General features: G+C 39.0%; 2 protein-coding genes across 2 annotated transcripts in view; both read right to left on the bottom strand.

The window, feature by feature from the left end:
* Positions 1 to 1,529, bottom strand: part of LOC122664614 (peroxisomal acyl-coenzyme A oxidase 1-like) — a 34,517-nt gene extending 32,988 nt beyond the window's left edge. Inside the window, exon 1 of the mRNA XM_043860512.1 lies at positions 1,519 to 1,529. The gene's annotated coding sequence lies outside the window, so the exon portion shown is untranslated. The remainder of the gene's footprint in view (positions 1 to 1,518) is intronic.
* Positions 1,530 to 8,840: 7,311 nt separating this feature from the next.
* LOC122664615 (transcription factor MYBS3-like) lies at positions 8,841 to 11,984 on the bottom strand. The gene is made up of 3 exons (XM_043860515.1): positions 11,509 to 11,984; positions 10,300 to 10,508; positions 8,841 to 9,553 (listed from the first exon to the last, which is right to left on the bottom strand). Exons 1-3 carry the CDS (start codon positions 11,795 to 11,797, stop codon positions 9,038 to 9,040), a joined length of 1,014 nt encoding a protein of 337 aa, XP_043716450.1. The 5' UTR covers positions 11,798 to 11,984; the 3' UTR covers positions 8,841 to 9,037.
* Positions 11,985 to 21,629: the final 9,645 nt, after the last annotated feature.

Genomic DNA, 21,629 nt, shown 5'->3' with positions numbered 1-21,629 from the left:
CACTCCTTAATCGAATGAGAGTAACGGCAGAAACTCTTGAAAAGATGTCGAAGATTATTTCGAGAGGCAAATCTATCAGTTTATTACTTGTTCTTCCATTGCTACAATCACTCTCCTTTCTCGCTTTCTCCCTCTTCCTCTTCCTCTTCAGACTGAATTTAACAACCATCTTCAAATTCAAAAATTCACCAAGAATAGAATTTGGAATAAAGGACAAACCAGATGGTTGGAATCCAATCCAATATAGAGAATGGACTTACATTAAAAATCCTTCTTTTTTTTTTTCCATTTTCCCGGAGACTGCCGGAAGAATTTTTTGATTGTGCGAATGGATGTCGGTTGTAACTTGTAAGTAGTTAAGCCTGTGTTAACTACTAGGTCAGCGGTTAAGGAGACGTGGAGTTGTGGTATTTATTGTAGTTATTTATTAGGGGTTAGTAACTCCTTATTCCCCTAATTTATCTCTTATTAGAGAGAGTAGTTTCCGTGAAATATCCAGACTCTCTCTCTCTTTCTGTTATTTTTTTTTAGATTATCTATACCTATTTTTTATGCGTGCATCTGTTTTGTAATCGAGTAGATTACAAGCAGAAATTGTAATCGGATTTTTATATCCTTCAGCAATATGATAAAATAGTCTTAAAACGTACTTTCGCAAGAGAGAGAGCAGTCCGCTGATGGGATGCAGGGGCAGTGGAAGGGGTTGGGGTCTTCCGCTTGCTCAGTATTGTCGTGCGCCCCGCCCCATACACAAGCACGGCGGAAAGTACCGTCTTACCCCCATTCGGATAGGGGTAAGGCGATACATTCCGCCTTGCTTGTGTGCGGGGCGCACGGCAATACCGGACAGGTGGAAATAGAGGAGTCGAATTGGGTTGTGGCGAGGGAGTTGACTTTCAGATGATCATTCAAGGACAGAAGCAACGGAGCGGAGAGCAGGGCAAGGGTGGAGGATGGAATGGGAATGGGAGGCGAGGTCGGGGGGTGGGGGCGGGGAGTGATGATTTCTGATAAGATCGAGATCAGTGGCCAGCTCAAGATTGCAAGACGACATCTTCTCTCCTATGTGTCGTGAATCTCTTGAATTTACACCCTTAAGTGTTGCAGAAGCCAGAAGATCAGAGAAGAAGTGTCTACTATTTGAATGCTTGAATCTGATGCGCTCATCATAGTGGAAAAGCTCAAAGAGATGATGGATAGTGTGAAGTTTCAGGCTCCGGTGGCTCACATTGCGAGTATGGATTTTGCATTGATGGGAGACTCACACAGTTTTGGGAGAACATCCAGATTACAATCGCTACACACAATCTGTTTCTAGCCTAAAACCCATGTTCATAGACTCGCATATGTAACCCAGCAGACTAAACAGCTCAAAGTGATCTCAATTCATTTAGTCTTGGGTCCATCCCATGAATTTAAAAGTTCAAATCAAATCACCAGAATTAGTAATCTACAAAAAGGAAGAAAGGCAAGAAAACTTTTGAGTGTTTTTCTAATCTTGAAGATTCTTAAGCCAAGAAATCCAAGTCCTAGGGAAATCTACTCCCACCCCTTTCACGATCCTATTTTCATTCGGAACCTGAATCCATGGAGAGCCGGAGCCGGCCAGGGAGAGGGAGAGTGCAGATTGAGAAGCAGGGTTGAGGTAGAGGAAAAGGGTAAAGGAGAGGCAAATTACGAAAAACTCTCTTATCACTCATAAAAAGTAATTAGTGTGGGATGGACAAATATGTCCGGTTGTAACCTAGTTGGTTACAAACGGCTTTACCCATTTTCTGTTTTAATCTATGTTTTTTTTCACCTCTATTTTCTCTTTTTTTCTCTTGTTTGGTACCAAAAAAACCCACATAGAGGAGATTAAAAAGCTTTTTCAACCTTGCAAATTTTTTGTTTTTTTTTTTTATTTTTTTAAAGAAAAATACCTTCTTGCTGTCGAAGACAATTTAGAAAGAGAAAAGGATTCTTTTTAGTGTTTCCTCCTATAATTCTTTCTTTCCTATTGTAAATTTCGTTACATTCAGCGCAACCACGTTAGGGGTGTCAAATGATTCCAAAGAAAATTCGGCCACAGCCTGCCCTGAGCCCGGATAGGGCGGAGCAGGGTGGGGCCTATGTTTAATATAGGGTTAGGTTGGGTTTAGTGTTTTCTTGGAGACAGTTTCATAGAGAACGCAGAAGTGAGTTCCTTCTACCATGCGGGGAAGATCTCAACGAAAGCACCAAAATGATGGGTTGCTATGAGATTACGATAATCCTGGGTTCGAGGCCAGGTTAGTCCTAGAAGAATTTCAAAGAGATGAGGAGTTTGGAATATAATTTATCGAAAAGATATTCTTCGAAATACGTACTCTTGATTACAAGCAATAAGACTTACATACATCCTCTATAACTGAAACAACCTAATTCAAATAAAGATGGAACAACTGAAATAACAACGATAACTAAGATGTAACTGATGGAACTAGGATTCAAATCTTCTACTGCCGAACTGCCCAGACACAATGAGACGCACAATGACCGCCTTACTTCCGCTCGAACAAGGTGCTCGGACAGGAATAAGGAGTCGGCAACATGGTCCTGCCGGATAGCTCGACAGTAGAGGATCCAAATTGGAAAGGACCATGCACTTCATTTCATACATAATCGATCATGCAGATTGGTGGTCATCGAAGCCAGGCTAATGGTTGCCGCAGTTGAGACGTGACCACAACCTTATCAGTAGCATCATAGTTGAGGGAAACAAAGGTCGGTGTGAACGGTAATAATGGTGGACGGATTGGCAATGTCTTCAATGTCAAAAAAATCTTCCTTTTCAAATCCTCTTTCTCTTTTGGATGATACGAATCAGCAAAACTTACATAGCTTCCACACATTCCACATTTGAGTAGCAATGTGCCATCGCCGAGCAACGCAAAAAAGATATCACATTCCACGTCATCAAACTCATTAAAAGCCATATATTTTTTCTTTTTTTTGATAAAAAATGAAAAGAGATATTATGACCATAATAGGAATTAGATTGTTCCAGCTGCGTGCTGCTGCTGCTGCCGCCGACGACAATTCGCCATATATTTGATATCACCACATCATGGAAGCTATAAATCTCCATGGCTATAGCCAAATTAAGAACCCTTGATGTTTATCAAGTGTAATCCATAATATGATCTTCTTGTTACTTCAGAAATAAGAGGAGCCGGGAAGTTTATAATCTGGAACTTTTCACTTCCAATATCAAATGCAAGAATGAATTCCTTATTAATAGTAGTATCGTTGTTGCTCCTCGATATTAACTCACCATCTACATGCTTTGTGATTATCCAATAAAGGAACCCATTCAAGAACATCGGTTTGGTATTGACATTCTGTCCATTACGTCCTCCTTTGATCACCGGAATATCTAACAACTTTCTCCATGAACTTTTTTCACCCAAAGTGATGATCTGACTTAACAATTGGCCTTTATTGTCATACAAGATTCGGATCACTTTATATTTTCCAGTTGCGTGATCAAAACCAAAACCTATCATAGGAACATTGGTATTACGAAAGATATCAGAAAACTCTGATTGTTTTAATTTAGGCAAACACCAGCTCTCACCTGTAACAGGATTATAGATGATGATAGCAAGAACTTGGCCCCGCTTTGGGGGCTGCATTATCTGCATATGCTTTCTAGGGTTTTGTATTGGATTTACTTGATGCAATTTAATTCTTTCATTTTTAGGTTTCGGTTCTAAATTGACACCCTTATTCTTGTCCATCCAGTATTTCTCCTTTCAAATCAAATCTACACGCCAAGGGAATGCACCTCACAAAAAATAAACTTCATAATTATTTCCTGGCTAGTAGCTATAAGTTAACTTCTAAGTTCATCATATCCAAAGAATAGGGATTAATGGACATTAGAGGAAAAATAAAAGTGAAGCATAACAAATCAAAAATGCCAGCATATTTCAGTACTGAACTAACTAAAATCCACAGGTCCAACCATTCACTGCTGAGTAGACTAGAGTACATGAATGGGATTGCTACTTGTGTCCATGTCAGCCCGACCTGTGGTGGGGCTAGCATGGAAAGCATTGCTTGTTACTTGTTAACTCTAAAAACAGAGCTAAAACAGTGCCCAACGAAAACTAAAAAGAGAGTAGTAGAAGGAAAAGAACTTGAATTACAGGCTAAGTATATGACTTCAAACTCTGCTTCTAGTGTGGGATGTTGGGCCTGCAGTAACTACTAAACTAGCTGCCATCTGCCATCGAGTGGTAAAATGCATATGTGCTTGTTAATAAAAAACAAAGAAAACATGCTTCATTAACAACTCTAACAAGTATTTAGTATTTTTCAACTAATCATGTATTGGCAATAAATAAGAAAAAATAAATTTCAGTAAGTGGAAAGCTTGTGCCCTTCTGCAAACACACCATATAGGTGGAAATACACAAGTGAAAATAGGGTTTGTTGAATGTTATGCTGTAAAAACTTCATTAAACAACAATCTAAGCCATACTTCATCTACCTTTTTCATTTAACAAGGAATATGACTTACTACTCTCAACATATGGATTTGGGTTTTTGATAAAAAAAAAAACAAAAAAAGCATACCCAGTGCACGAGGCTCCCGCCACTGCGGGGTCTGGGGAGAGTCATAATGTACGTAACCTTACCCCAACTTTCGCAAAGAGGCTGTTTCCAGACTCGAACCTGTGACCTCTAGGTCGCAATGGAGCAAGCACGTTAAAACTCAAAACTCAGAGACCTACCTAATGGGTTGGTGCTATTATGCAGTTCCCAAAAACATTGGGTTTGATAACCGATTTCCATACCCCTAATAATGTATTTGTATTTACATATATGTTCCTCAATGCACTGGGGGTAGGCTCATACATGTAAGCGCATTCTCTTAGTTAAGGTGGAAAAAATTATGCATGCCACTGTACATGGTTGTGGACTTGCTTGTTTTAAAATGTCAGATTGAAGAAAAACCTACTTGTTCAGTGTAGTTATTTCATTAGCAAAAAAGACTTAAACTAAGAAGGAAACAAAGCAAAGATTGACTAATAGATATCAATGAGGGAAACAAGGCTTGGCATGAACACAGATGATTAGAAAGTAGTTTTCACCATAATGAGACACCAGTCTTGGCAATCAAAGACGATTAATTGGTGTATTTGAGGGAAACAAGGCTCGGTGTGAACAATATTAATGGTTCACACATTGGAAATTTCTTCGATATCAAACACACGTTCCTTGCCAAGCATTTCTGGTTTGGATGGTACAGATCAAAACTTACATAGCCTCTTCCAAACTTGAGTAGCAAAGTGCCATCGTTGAGCAAAACATGAAGCATACCATATTCCCAATGAGAAGAGATATCATAGGAGCATTGTTCTAAAGAGAACCCCATAGCTGTGCTACCCACAAGTCGCCATATATTTGACATAAACACATCAAAACCAAAATTCTCCATGGCTATAGCCAAAGAACCCTTGATGTTTATCAAGTGTAATAATCTACATGATCTTGCTTGAGAAATAGGACGGAAGAAGTTTATAATGTGGAACTTTTCACTGCCAATATCAAATGCAAGAAGGAATTGTTTACCATTCCTGAAGAAGAAGTCATCTGGATGCCTTTGGATTATCCAATATAGGAACCCATCCAAGAACAGAGCTGTCGACGACGCCATCTTGCCATCATGTCCTCCTTTGATCACCGGAATATCTAACTTTCTCCATGAACTTTCACTTTCACCCAAAGTGATGATCTCACCCAACAATTGGCCTTCATCATCATACAAGAATCGGATCACTTTATATTTTCCTGTTGCATGATCAAAGCCAAAGCCAATTCTTATCGATCCACTAATACAGGATCGCCTAGGGGTGTAGGAATTGTTATGTATGTCTCGAATTCTTGGACCCGTTTCGAAGAATGACCCGCTCCGACATTTTTTGTGGCGACCCAAATGGAACTTTTTCTGAGATCTGTGATGGTAGCAAAGGGCTTGGGCCCGGAGCCCATCACTGATCTCGTTGGGGGTGCGGGGGGTAAAGCCCCCGCGGTACGGTTCGACCCGACCCGATGGATCGACCCGGATCCGATGGAGGAGTATTTATGTTCCTTACCCGCTTTATTGTAAAGAGAGAGGAAGATTTTGGGGTTTTCGTTCTAGGGTTTCTAAGAGAGAGCAGCAACACCGATTTGGGTGTTCTTGAGAGTTTCCATTGTAATTTTTCTCCGATTTGCATAGTGAATCATTTTCGTCTTCGCCCGTGGATGTAGTACACCATACTGGTGTGTGAACCATATTATATCTTTGTGTTCTTTTGCTTGGTTCTTGTTTCTTTTCGTGATTTTGTTGGTGTTTGCTATAACAGGAACTTTTATCCGTTGCTGTGCGCATCGTGCGGCGCAACAGCACTGCAGTTATAGCAACGGATAAAGGTCCAGGGGTGTAGTGGTCATTTTGCACGTTCCTATGTCAGGGCACAAAGGGAGCGGTCTTTCTCCTTTTATTAAATTATCTTATAGCTTTTTATCAAGAAAGTATCATGTTGGTTCTTTTTCTCTGTAGAATTTCATAATTTGGGGAAGCAGTTTTCTGTACGGGAGTGAACAAGGGGGCAGAGGTGTCTTTTCACATGGGTAGGAGAGAGATAGACTCATGGGAGTGTTGGCGTAGGCCACACTACCAAAAAGAGAACTTTTTCTCTTTAAAAAGACCCAATGGTATGCTGTCTGGTTGCGTAGCATGGTTTATCGCCCTCCTCTTTCTCTCTCTTTCTAATTCTCCAAGGATAGACATGTCATTCCATACGAGGAAAGATAGAGGAAGAAAAAGACATATGGAGGTGTGGCGTTAACATACGCTGCGTAACTTGGCATTGTTCTTTCTCCCTCATTATTATTGCACATGTTTGTTACTTTTTTCAAATGTCACAAGGTATCTATTATGTGACGTGAACAGTTGATATGTGTGTTGAATAGAGAGGACTTTATCTAAATTAACCACATATCAAATTTCAAAATCTAACTCAATCAAATACATCATTTTGTATTGAGACATGTTGAACAGATTGAGTCGCCAGGTCATCAGATAAGCCGTGATGATCAGATAAGAACGGCCAACTACACTGCTTGTGTTGTAGATAAAAACAACTTCTATTTAGTAGGAGATGAGGTTGTATCAAACAAGGATTGTAACCACAACATTCACGTGGATTGCCTGTGTAATTCTCTATTTGAACATAAGAACCTCACCCCAAGAAAATAAGTTGAAATGGAATTTTCTCCGTGGAGTAGGCGTCAATGGCCGAACCACGTTAACTAGTCTCTGTGGTCTCTTATTCTGTGTTTTTGAATTTGAACAAGACATGTATGTGAAAATCCATGCATGTGTACTGGTGGTATTCTAGACATTAATGGTCACTCTTTCAAGTCTCAATTGTGAGGGGAAACAAACGATTTAGTTCAAAAAAATCGTAAAAATGGAAGACTCACATGTCTTGTGACTTTCTCTTGTGCTTACTTTTTTCCTTATTTTAGTCTCATTTGTGTTAAATCTTTCTCATATTTTTATCCAGGGGTGTCGATCACTCAATTAGTAAAATGAAGGCTTCAAAGATAATAACAAACTCTTATTATACGTGTAGAACTCAAAGACTCCAATTGTATGAATACTCCAATGTAGGGTTTTAGGAATCGGAATCAGACAAGAGATCGGCCTTGGCCAATACAATCTGATACTGATCCAGATCACCCTGGATAGACCCAGATCGGATAGATTTACCCCTTTTTTTTATTTAAAAATTCAATTTTTTGCCTTTTTATCCTTCATCTATACCGATCCATTGATGCATGATCGGCCATGAATCGGGATTGTCCTTGACCGATATCGATCTGATATGGGGAATTATGTCGATCCAATTCTGATTCCTCAAGCCATCCTTCAATGTCACTCCACCAACATTGTAAAAATATGAACAAGGTGGATTCATGTCAATGCCACTCTCCTCTATGTACAGAGGGAAAGTACCCTTTTTTTTTGTTTTTTTTATAAGAAGAGGAGAAGTACCCTTACACAAGCTTGTAAAGTCATGTTCTTATGTAGAGGTTGTAAACATGTACTTCTCTTGATATGTAGAGAAGAGGTAATATGAATATGTAAAAGTATTTTCAAACCTTAAAATACAATAATTCGATTTCGGTTTTTCAGTTCAACATACAATATCTACAAACTGAAATTGAACCGAAACCAAATAAATTTCAGAACTTCAAAACCGGTTTTATTCGGTTCCTATTCAGCTTTTATATTCAATTTCATTCAGCTCCTACAAGTCACAGTATTTCGTTTTAATTTAGTTTTTAAGTGAAAAAACCTGCCTAACAAATAAAGTTGGAAAGAAAATTACCATCTCATGAAAATACGATCCCCCACAATCTCAAATGTTGTTGTACCTTTTTCCACAAACAAACGAAGAAACCTAGAGTAGGCAATTTTACTCAACAAAATAAAAACATATGATTGTACAATTTTTAGTCTGACTGTGTTTAGTTTTTAGTTTGATAAATACTTTACATTTTATTTGGTTCAATTCAAACTGATTGTTTTTCGGCTAAACCAAACTAAATAAAAATCATCCCTCTCTCAGAAAGCAAATGAAAATGACTAAACTTGCGCAAAGGCTGCATTCAGAAATGAATTAATTGGATTGCCAAATGGAATTCCTAATCTTAGATCAAATCTACACTCCAAGGGAATGCACCCCACAAAAAATAAACGTCATAATTATTTCCTGACTAGTAGGTATGAGTTAACTTCTGAGAATCTGAGGTATCACATCCAAAGAAGAGAGGTTAATGGACATTTCTGAGCATCAGTTTTATTGAAAGAATTCCACATAAGAGGAAAATTAAAACTGAAGCATACAAATCAGAACTGCACATTATTGTTCTTGTATAAACAGAGAATCTGCCAGTATATTTCAGTACTGAACTAACAAAAATCCACAGGTCCAATCATTCACTGCTGAGTAGACTAGAGTGCATGAATGGGGTTGCTGTTTGTGTCCATGTCAGCCCTACCTGTGGTTGGGTTAGCATGGAAAGCAGATTGCCTAGTAGACCCTTCAAGCAATTTCTGTGAGAGAGATGAAGGCCCAGAGTGCCCAAGGCATTCTCCTAAACTCAGTTTCGACATTCCCAACAGCTCATCAACAACGATTGGATTCTTTGAATGTACCGCTGTTGGCTTAACAACTTCATGTGTGTCATTTGTTGCTCCCTCCATTGCGTAACCGGGCCAAAATGGGAAAGGAAGTGGAACAAATGGTGGGTAATAAGTAGGAAATACAACTGGGTAACTGCATTGTGATCTATCTGGCTTCGGAATGGTAGCTTCGCACTCATTGGTTTTTGTGGAGTCCATTGACTCACACTCTTCTTCCACAGCTGGAGGAGCTGGCAATGGATTGTTGCTCTGTGTTTCACCTAGAGAATTGCTGATGGGGCACAGTTCCTGTGATGCAACTGGAGGATCCAGAGTATCGATTGACTGCAGAAATACAATGCACACTGAGGACAATAAACTTATGAGGTAAACTCTAGTTTTGTAAGCATAATACACACACACAACCAAAAAAAAAAAACACCATATTGACAAGTGCATTGCTGTCTTACTGATCTGATGAGTAGGGAAAAGAAAACCCGAATAAGACGCATGTAAGACATTCCTTTAGTCCCTCTTGCAAGAGAGGGAGAAGGTCAGCAAGTTGCATAGACTGCATGCAATCTTAAAATGGCATTCACACATGACACACATGTGGGAGTGTGAGAGTTGAGCCTTTAGAAGTTAAGCCTGGTTATAAAAGAACCATTAAATGAGATAATTATGATTATTCAAAAAAGGGTTAGCTTGGCATATTCGATGTGCAAAGCACACCTCCTATCATCCATGCCTGGAGTTTCACCATTTATTTTTCTAAGTGTATACAAGATATCTTCTCCTCAGAGAACATGACAGCACTCAGCAATCCATGTGGCAAAGAAATAAAATCAACCATTAACCACAAAGAGAAACTTTAGACACATATGTATGTGCTTGCATATATTGGCAGTGAATTGGGAACCCATAACTATGATACTGGGCAGACACTAGCCAGACAGGATGACTAACTTCCCCATCATTAGGACAGGGTGCCTAATGCAGAATGTGCATGCATTTTTTGGAGGAATGTGGGCAAGGGGAGGAGAGGGGAGGGGGGAGAGAGTGAGACTGTGAGAGAGAGAGGGGACACTTACTTCATCAACTATGATATCAAACAAGCTGGATCTTCTTTTTCTCCTGGACAAATTGCTTTGTCGTATAAAATACTTCTGAGCATGGCTTGCCACCTGAGTTGGTGTTCTTGATATTACATAATTGCGTGCTATTCCACGCCAATCACCTTTACCAACCTTCTGAAGACCAAGTAAAAACATCCTGTGTTCCTCTTCAGTCCATGGCACACCTGCAAATCAAAAGCAAACAAAGTATATTTAAGAGATAGGAAACTAAAATTGATGAATCTATTCCGCATCACATGCAAGAAATGGCAATCTACATATCAGAATCAGGTGGTTATAGTGCAGATCAGTGAAGTAATGTAAATCAAGCATAAATGTAATATGTTCTGAAGACCAAGATGTTCAGTATGTGTTGGGAGGCTTGAAACAGCATTTCAGAGCGTAGTTGGTGTCTCATGTCAGCATGCAAGACCACAATTGGATCCATAATGAACAATACCAATTGGTGTGTAGTTGTAGGAACCCAAACTCTAACAAGTTCAGCAGGGTCTGGAAAAAATGAAACATGATTGCACATGGCTAGAAGGATGAAGATGGAATGTCAATACAGGTATTTGCATGGAAACGTTTGTTTCGAAAATTTTTCACTTTTCTGGGTGTTTGTCCCCTTCTCTAGAGAAAGAACTTTGGAGGAAAGGGGAAGGGAAGAAAATTTACCATGCCTAGAAAACTAGCTTTTCAAAAAATATTTGGTATCATCGATGCAAAAGCATATCTTTTGATGAGACATGTCTTACAAAATTTCAACCAGTGCAGGAACAGAAGTACGGTCACTAAAAAATATAGTCCTCCACCAACCCAAGTAAGCATTTCTGGACTTTCCCTAGCATGCCACAATGGTAAAGAACAACCTTCTTGGATCATTCCCCACAGCTGACAGATACCCATACGAGCTAAAATGGAAAGAAAGAAGAATTCTCCCTGTTATACCAATTACTCCCCCATTCTTCAGTTTTTTTATGAAAAAAAAAATTACAGCATCGCAAATTATCCGCATCCAAATATTAGGTTGATCAGTTCCTTATGTATCAAAGCTTCAAAGAAATACTTGCAGGAATCAAAATTGAACTAAAAATGCATTCCCCAATCTCAGAAACAGAAACATTAACCAATGAAAAACACCAAAACAATCAAACGACTAATAAGATGGAAAAAAAACCCTACCTTTCTTTCGCTCGCGGCAGCTGGAAGAAGAACCAGGGACGAAATCCTCGGAAGCATAACCATCGGCAGCGGCACCGTGCTCCGGTGTCTCGCCCGGAGAATCAGGATTATTACCGTTGTTGTGTAGGTTATTGCTATTTGATCCAGTGTAGTGCGTTAGATTTCCCATACTAGCACTCTTCCTGATCGATCCATCGGTTAAGCGGACACCGAAGAGCTTGACTCCTCTATTGGGGCATGTTCTTGAATTGTGACCATTGTGACTACAATGCGAACACCTCCTCGTCATCTCCACTCTGAAAAAGATCTCTCCGAAAGACGGATGAGATCCGATTGAATCGAAACAAAACAAAATAAATAAATAAACTACATCAGCAGAGAGGAAATCTAACAACGATGGCCGCTAGGATTAGGGTTTCGAAGATGGAAGGTTTTTCATTTTCCTTCCTAAGAACAAGAAGAAGGTTTCCTTCTTATACTTCTTTTTTTCCACTCTCTCTGTCTATATATATCTCTCTCTGTATATATGGAAGGATGTTTTTGCACAGAAGGAAAGACGAGAAAATGGAAACTGATTAAGGAAGGAACTGTCGAAGAAAGAGTGTCAAGACCCCTATCCGTAAATTACAGGTGAAAAACGGGAAATTCTCCGCTGCTTCGCTGGCTAATTTAATACGCTACTCCCCAGTTCCCTGAAGTTGGACCATGAACTTATTCTTGACTCGAACCTCATCTTGTGGTCAGTCAGAGTTTCAGTGATCGAACCGAAGTTGGACCTAACCCAACCAACACTTTTGAAGTCTTTTAAACCCAGGTGGTTTCAGCTATTTTACGCTAAGTGTTTGACTTTTGTCTAGTACGGAATCATGCAATGCACGGGAAGCCAATGCCCCATTAAAAATGGAAAAAAAGTCCAAGGCATCCTACGGAGCTGAAGGAATTGCAAACTTAGTTACAGGATCTGTTAAAGAAAGGTTTTATTCGGCTTAGTGTGTCTCCATGGGGAACACCGGTCCTTTTTATTAGGACGGTAGTATGCGGATGTGCATCGATTATCGGGAGCTTAATAAGCTAACCATAAAAAATCGATACCCACTACCCATGCCCGGTACAATTGTTCAGTTCTTCTCATAGGGGGCCGGAAACGACGACCTAACCCCTTGCTCGAACACATTGCCCGAGTGAGGTTAAGCCATCATTTTCGCCTCCCTATGAGAGGAACTAGACAACCGTACCGTATAGGGAATCGGACAGGATAAAAATTTCTAGTCCATTTGTCTACCATAATAAGTAATTAGCCAAAAAACAAAAGGTAAATTACTCCCCCTCCCCTCGATTATGCCCGAATGGCAAGCTCTACGCCTGCATATTGAGTAATAGCTCCCCCCTCCCCTGAAATCGAAAGATTCTATCAACCATACCCATTCTGTGAAAAATCGTTGTTAAGTGATGACATCATCTTAAATATATCCATTTAAACCCAAAAAAACCCTTATGTTTGTGATATCCCAAGTGACCCTCCCTAATGCCCCTCTTCTTCTACTTGCAACCAAGGTTTAATATTTTGCGATATTTTGGTATCTCAGGCCTACCGAGATATCCGAAATATCCGAAATATCGTGAAATATTCCTGAAATATTACATTTTTTCTGTAATATTTCGAGGGTCCATCTCGGGGGTTATTTGGCCATATCTAGGCCTGAAACTTCATGGACACCCTTATTTAAGATAAATAAACACATTTAAACCATAAAATTGTAAGAACATGAATTGAAATTGGTGTTTTGGGCTTGCACCCTTGATTGACATACGGTCGCCGACCCTAATGTATAAACCTTGGTTAAATACACATTGGTTAGGCAGTTAAAGTCTTAAAGACATAAAAAAAATGTAAACAAACTAATTAAAATTCATAAGGCATAATTCATAATCATATTCTCATAAACTCCATAATACATTAATAGTCAATAACTCAAAAATCAAAACTCAATAACTCAAATGCTTAAAGCCTTAAAGGCAATATAAAAAATGTCAAAGTTACAATTTCACAAGTTCACAAATTACAACTTATAAGTTACAAGTGCTAATAATAGTTGTTGTGCCTCCCTGGATCAATCCCACTCATACCCCGTTGGAGTCGATGTCCATTGTTTTCTGTTTGAAGGACATATGTGGACCACAGTATAGAATCGGAGAAGAAACGAGTGTAGTCATCCACAAGTGTCATGTAAATGGAGTCATCAATATACTATAAGTATCCAATCCTAGGATATAAACTAGGGTTACCAATCAATCCAGTCCGTGAGGAAGATGATCCATTGTGATATGATGTCGGCGCCAGCGCAAGAGGCGTTGGCATTGGCTGCATGTATGGCTGGTAAGGTTGGTAGCTAGGCCGGCTAGGGTATGCAAAGATGTCTTCTACAAAAGATGATCCAGTATGTCCCTGGGATTGGGACTGGTAGTCACAGTCCCCTACCCCAGTAAACTGCCCATATGATGATGATCCATATCCATCGTAAGGTTGTGATGCACCATAATCCGATGCCAATGGAGTGGTATGTGCGTCAAAAGATGGGGCACACCAATGTCCAGTTGGTCCTCCCTCCCTATCACCCAGACTCAAACCACCAACAGAGCTAGATAGGTCATCAATGTCCATGTGATCAGGTTGCAACTGTGTTTGTCGACCCCTACGCTTCCTGCTGTATGGTTGTAGGGGGCATCCTGAGGGTGGGGTGCAAGAAATCAAATATGGTATAAGATCGACCGAGAGCTGCGAAATATGGTATAAGTTAGGCCCTCACGTGACACTTTTAGTGACTTTTTCAATATCTCATGATATATCGTGGACTATCGTGAGTCCACAATATTTCGTCGATATCTCACAAGATATCGTCAAAATATGGTATTTTTCCATTTCGGATTGGTATCGTATCTCGGACAGCTCGAGATATACGAAATTTGACGAAATATTGCCAAAATTTCACGAGATTTTGAACCATGCTTGCAACGCCATTTGCCCCCAACCCTTGCTGGAACACAACCCGGGGAGTGTTTGAGATCAAAACCCAAAGACTTCTGATCTCACTCGAAAGAAATGAATCTGTGTTTGAGCCTTTGGATAGAACCATTGACAGCGAAATTGAAACTGAAAGTGTGATTGATCGGTTGAAACGACAGGTTGAGTATGACCGGAAATCACAAGGTGCGCTTTGTACAAGGAATTAGAGGAAGATAGAAATGCTGTTGTTGTTGCTCCTTTCTTCAGTCAAATTTTTTATACAGTAACAGAGAGAGAGAGAGAGAGAGAGAGAGAGAGAGAGAGATGGCTTCAGGTTGGGAGATCACAGGAAACAAGGGAAGGTGATACGACTTCTGGATGGACTTCAGCCAGTGTATGTCTCATTGCAGGGAGCCTAAAGACTCTGCACTTCTAAGGGAAGACTATCTGGAGTGCCTTCACCACTCCAAGGAGATCTGTTCATTTCATTCCCCCTTTCTTCCATCTTTCTCGTTTAGATTGTACATATTCTTCCCCGATTTGGTAAGATTTGCATCAACACATTGATATATCTTCCAATCTTTGGAACGATTCTTTGTTCTACTTTCCTTTTTTTGGGCATCATTGGAATCACTGAGGGTTGGTATTTGATCAACATTGAAGGATTTTTAAAAATCTAAAATCCATATTCTTGAAAATCATGAGTGAAAAGGGTATTCTTTTTAGGTCGCCAGTTGTTTTGGCGGAGAGATTTTTGAAATGATTCCAGCCTTCAGGATGCTCTTAGGAGGGTCCTTGACATTTTCTGCATCCAGTAGTAGCCAATTTTGCCTCTGTTCACAATAGTTTTGGGTTTTAAAATCGGGTTGACAAAGGGACAAAGGGATTATTCAAGTTGTTTTTACCGACAACGATGGCCTGCATTTGGATCGCCATCAGTAGGCCGTCATTTGTTGGGAATGCTTTGATGTCAACAAGGGCGATACCAGTGGTGAGGGCAGCGATGTTTGGTCACTCAGAGGTGGTTGCAAGAGGAAGAAGAAAGAAAGAGAACGATGGGTATGAGGAAAGAGATGAGGGTAACATTGTATTTTTCATTGCATTTCTAACACCGTCCGTCAATATGGGTACGGTTGATAGAATCTTTCGATTTCAGGGGAGGGGAGAGCAATTACTCAATATGCAGAAGAGAAAAAATTCATTGTTTTTTTTTTTTTTTTTTGAATTTGAGGAGAGAGATAGACACATAAATCAACCATTGTGTCATAATAGTTTTTGTCTTATTATATATATATGTTTTTTCTTTTCTATCCATTTCTTGCCTTTTTTTTTGGTAGAAACTATCCATTTCTTGCCAATCAAACATAACTTTAAAATAAATACATGGACATTTACCAAAAATAAATAAATAAATACATGGACTTAAGTATTTCTTCAACCACGATAAGTGAAATCTCTTCCCCTTTTTTAATGAAAAAAGTTTATTAAGGTTGGAATAAAGTACCAGCAAAATCAACAAGCAACGGAATACAAATACATGAAGGGGGAGAAAGAGACGTAAAACATAAAGTTTGCGAGGCAGCTCCAACATTTGCCAGACAATTAGCTACACGGTTTGCCTCAAGCAAAGAATGAGAGAAAGAAAGATTGGCAAAAAAAGAAGACAAAACCCTACAGCCACTAATGATAGCAAAAATCCTCCACGGCACATGAAAAACCTTCTGGTTGAGAAGATTGATGATAAGAAGGTTATCACTTTCAATATTGAGATTAGGGATTCTCATAATGGAAGCCTTCAATATTAGGGATTCTCATAATGGAAACCAACAAAACAGCATGTCTAACTGCAAGCACTTCGGCCACGAGAGCATAATTTCGGCCAATTCCTCCTAAAAAACAACAGATAAAGCTAGAGTTCGCCGCTCTATAGATGCCACCAATACTAGCTCGACCGGGGTTGCCATGACTCGAATCATCCACATTAAATTTTACGAAAGACAAGGGAGGCGGAATCCATCTTACTAACTGAGTAGCTTGAGTGTTTCCAGAGCGGGTACCCTTAATGTAATCCTTTGACGCAGCAATTGCCCTGAGAATAATAATTCTAGAATCAGAAGAAAGACTTCTGAAAATCAGATCCCAATAGCTACTCCAAATATGCCAGAGAGTGTTGCCGAATGTTGAGACTTCCAAACAAATGGGCTGTACCAAATAGCTTGGGCTCCAGTTTTAAGTTTTTACTTTTTGAAATGTGATGGGCTCCATTTTTTAATCCAAACAAGTTTGAAAGAGTGCAATGACATGGGAGGGTGACATTTCTATCGATTTGTACTGGGTCGAGTTTCGTTCCGGGACAGCTCGATTTTGGTTCAGGCCTGTCGATTCGGGCTTATCGGGGGACCGTTGGTGTAGCCCGAACCGCACCTAAATCGTGCGGTTTTAAAATGCTGAATCCGAAACCTGACCCTATAAGAACTCAGCTCGGTTCGGTTCAGGCCAGGGGGAAGGTCGATGTTTGACTCCTGGACCTGATCTTTAATCCTACACCGGTGTTTGATGCGATGACGGGTTGGTTGGCCCGGTTCGGTGCAAATTTTGACACCCCTATTTGGATGAATTGTTTACTTTGGAAGATTAAGAATGTGTTTGGTTGCTTACATCTGTAGTTGTTACATCTACAGACTCATGAATCTTGATTTTTTTTACCGTTTGGTTGGCAAAACCGATTTACAACCTAAGATGTATCAAATCTTAAGATACAGCATTTTACACTAAATATCTGAATCTTCAGCATGAGGTGAAATCTTGAGATTCAAGAAATTAAACCCTATCATATAAAAGGGCTAACATCTTCAGATGCAAGAAAAAATCGTGAAATCGGAGGCATATCGTTGAACAAGGCCGAAAGGAGAAGAACGAAGGAGAACGAAGGAGACAAACTGCTGGGAGAAGTTGAAGGAGAACGAAGGAAGGAACTACTCTGGTGAGTTCATGGCTTACATTGCACAAATATTTATCTCTTTCTCTCTCTCTCTCTCTCACAGTCTCGCTTTCTCTGTTTTTAGGGTTTCTGGTGTTCGATCGAAGGAGAACGAAGGTGGAAAGTTCTGAACCAACTTGCAAGAAGAGTTTCTGGTGTTCGATCAGAGTTATCAGGTAATTTTTATAGGTCTTTTGAATCTGTGTGTGGGATGATCTCTCGCTTCCTCTGCATATGGGCATTTGTGAACCCTAGATTCTTTCGGCTTCATCTTCTCTATTTTTTTCTTCTCCTAGTCTGCTCATTGGCTCCATTGATGGCAAGCTGGCACTCCTCCCTGAAGCCCTTTCTCTCCCCCATCTCCTACCTGCATTTTTTTTTATTCTTCTCATCTTCCTTCCCTTCTCTGTTGGTTGAGTTTTTTTTTTTTTTTTTCTTCTCCTTCTGCTGCATTTTTTTTTTATTCTTCTCATATTCGTTCCCTTCTCTGTTGGATTCTCATGCCATCATAGGACCCCTGGATGATTTTAATTAAATAACAAAAATTGAAGGTGAAAAGATATCAGAAGTGTATTTGAAAATCAGTATCAGATTTTAAGGGGTGAACAAAAAATGAAAGAGATTTTGCAGAAAATTATTCGCTGCACCTGGAAAGAACACGAAGGAGAAGCGACTCAACTTCGCTGCAATCAATCAGTATCAGATTTTTTTTTATGCTTCTCATCTTCCTTCCCTTATCTGTTGGATTTTTTATTTTTTTTTTTCCTTCCCCTTCTGTAGCATTTTTTTTTATTCTTCTCATATTCGTTCCTTATTCTCAAATATTTTCCTAGGTTTTAGTATTTTTTTTAAATTAGATTCCACTTCTTTGTCTGTGAACCCGGGTAGCAACAAAATTTCGAAGAACATATGCAGCCCTTTTTTTTCCTTCCCATGTGCAAGCTCCTATCTTTACATTGAAGCATAGAGATTCCAGATCTAATTGCATATACTAAACAGCTGATTGCTTTTCATGGCCTCAGTAAAATGGGGAATGAAATTGCTTTTCAGCTCCTATCTGGAATGAATTTAAGGTAATGCATATTTTCCTATGCATGATTCAGAGATCATAATCTACTGTATTATATTATATTAACATTATCTCCCAATTGTCTATTGGCAGAAAAAGGAAGAAAAATTTTGGAGAGAACATGGAGTGTTTCAACTGCATTTGGATGTTGCAGTTTGGATGGGGAATGAGATTGCGACGGGGAATGGTTCTTTTCACCCATTTGATTCACTTCATGATGATAATATTGATTCTGTGTCAATTGATGGTTTAGACAACATGGACTTTGATGTTTATGAAGACGGTCATGCCCAACCAAATGCCAGTGGAATTCCAGTGGAAAATAGCAATCGTAGTGGTCATAGGCCACGTTCAGATGCCACAAGTGGCAAAGTGAAGAAAAAAAAAGGGGGAGCTGATAAGGTAGCTAGTCATTTAAAGGCAATAGCTGAAGCAATCAATGAAATGATTAAGAATGACTCACCAGCTGATTTTTGTAGCAATCTGTTTACTACAATCAATGCAATTCCAGGCATAGATTTTACCAAGAAATGTGTTGTCAAAAGATTTTTTCTGGACAACAAGACCTTAGCAAACATATTAATGGAAGCAAATGAAGAAGAAAGGATGGCGGTATTGGACATGTATTTGCCAGTTTAAGATGCTGGACAAAGTAGACTGAAAACTATTTGATTGTGGATTTTTTTTTTTATTTTCTCTAAAACTGATCTCTCTTTTTATTTGGTGCAAACTCGATGTGTCTCTTTTATTTGCTACAATACATATTTTATGTGGATTCAGATCTGTGATATTGTGCTTGGTTTGAATCATATTTACTGTCTTTATTTTAGTGGCCATAATGTGCTTGGCTGTAATAAGTGGTATGAAGTTTTTTGTTGAATGTTTCAACTTCTTGGACCTTGATTGGTGTGGATTGAAGTTGGGATACCCATCAAGTGTTTAACTTGGCTTTCATCAAGGATTTGCTCTATGTTTGTGTGCTGCTGAGACAGGCTGGGTAGTGTTTTTTTGTGCTCTCTATTTATTATTTGTTTGATGGTTACTTGTGCTTGCTGATTTGCTTGGGTAGAGTGTTGCTCCCCATTTAGCTTGCTGTTTTTTCTTATTACGGTTGGGTTGAGGTGTCTCCCCACTTGTACAAGGCTCTATCTTGTGTTTCCATGAGTTGTTTAACCGTATGTCTACCATGTCTGGGATAGATTCAGTGATTAGTAGACTTTTGGGAGCTACTAGTGGCAGCTCAAGTGGTACTCTCTCCACTATGACCTCATTTGATAACCCCAATATCCCATTTTTTTTTGGGGGTTGATTAAGATTTTTGTTCAATCTCGTGATATTTTATATTTGGTGTTGAACTGTTAAATTTGTTTATTCTTTTGGTTTGATCCGGAATGCTTATTGTTGGGTTTTTGAAGAAGTGACTAATTGACACACTTTACCAAGACAAATTCATATTTATGGTCACTGCTATAGCCCAACCACATGGGAAGAGATTTTTTCTTTTTCCCAATTTTTGATGCTTTTTTTTTTTGGGGGAGGGGGGGATGGTATACAACTCCAAGAAATCAAATAGACAGAAGAGCAACTGATTCGACGAGACTGAAACAAGTCCCATTGGTTTCCCCCACTCATTTTTTCTTTTACAAATGAGTCAAATGAAAGGGCCTTAATTAGTCCTTGGCACTAATTTCATATTACCAACTATCTAAGTTAACTATGACCAACAGTTCTAACAGCCAATTTGCTCCATCAATCACACCAACTGTCCATGTCTCACTGCATACATCTAAGGAGGTCAAAGTTCCATCTAATTATTTATACCTCGAAAGTTTTAAAAGCTCATAAGTACCAAAGAATAAATGAACTGTTGAAGCATCAAATTTGTTGTTCCCTTTAGGAATAGGTGGATTTGGAATGGTTTTAATATTTCAAAGGACAAGTGTCGTACCTACCTTCCCTTCCTCCCTCCCCTTCTTTTTCTCATCCCCGTTCCCTTAGTAGGGACAATTTCATTGTGTGCCTCATGTATGGGGATTTTCTTTTGCCTTCATTACTCTTGAGATTTTTGTCGGTTTTACCTTGTCTTTCAATGTAGATGGATAATGTGGCAAGTTGTGAGGATTGTGATCGTAAATATATAATATTGACGTCGCATACGGCGACTAACTCGGGAAGACGATTCTACAAATGCCGTGTGCACAAAGATTTTTTTATGTGGGTGGACCACTTACGAATTTACCTATGTGGACAAGGGCAATGCAAGGTTCGTAGGTGCAAACAAGGACTTGGAAAATGACGAGATTTTTGGTGTTGGCCACTATCCACCCCGGTATGACTACGCTTACCATAATGTATAATTTGTTTAAACCCCATTGAATTAATTACAAAGTATTGATTTATTTGTTTGTAAGAAAAAAAAGAAGGTTGTGGATATTTCAAATTTATAGATGAAGGAGAATCTTCATCTTCAAACCAGCAAATAAGGAATATCGCCGAGGATCTTACAACTGTCACATCAACACCAAGTCCTAACACAAACCATCTGCAAGGCATTGTCGAAGGAAAAATATCAGCTTCCCAAAAACATACAAAGGATTTAGAGGATATCCTGGACATTATTAAAAATTAAACATTAACAAGTAGGACGAGATCTTGAGAGGAAAGAAGAGAATGTGACAAAATCACTTGGCATTGTCAGACCCTCTTTTTTTGTTTTATGTACTTGAATCAAGTGACACAAAAATGTGAACCAACTTGTTTGACTGAATTCTATTTAACTCTTCTATTGTCGGAAAAAATCATTCAACCAAGGCATCATATAATTAAAATCATTCTACCAAAGCATCATATAATTAAAATTTCATATAATTAATTAAAGAGGTTGCACGGAAGGAAATATGCACACATAATTAAATTATTAAGTAATTTACCAAAAATTAAATTATTAAATAGAAATACTAAAATTTTTAAATACTTATATTCTAATTTCAAGTATATTTTATTATTACTAAATTATAAAATAATTAGTATAAATAATTTATTTCATATTGCATTTTATCACATTTTGG

This window comes from Telopea speciosissima, chromosome 6 (assembly GCF_018873765.1).
Source record: "Telopea speciosissima isolate NSW1024214 ecotype Mountain lineage chromosome 6, Tspe_v1, whole genome shotgun sequence".
NCBI lineage: Eukaryota > Viridiplantae > Streptophyta > Magnoliopsida > Proteales > Proteaceae > Telopea > Telopea speciosissima.
This window is presented reverse-complemented; position numbering and strand designations above follow the sequence as displayed.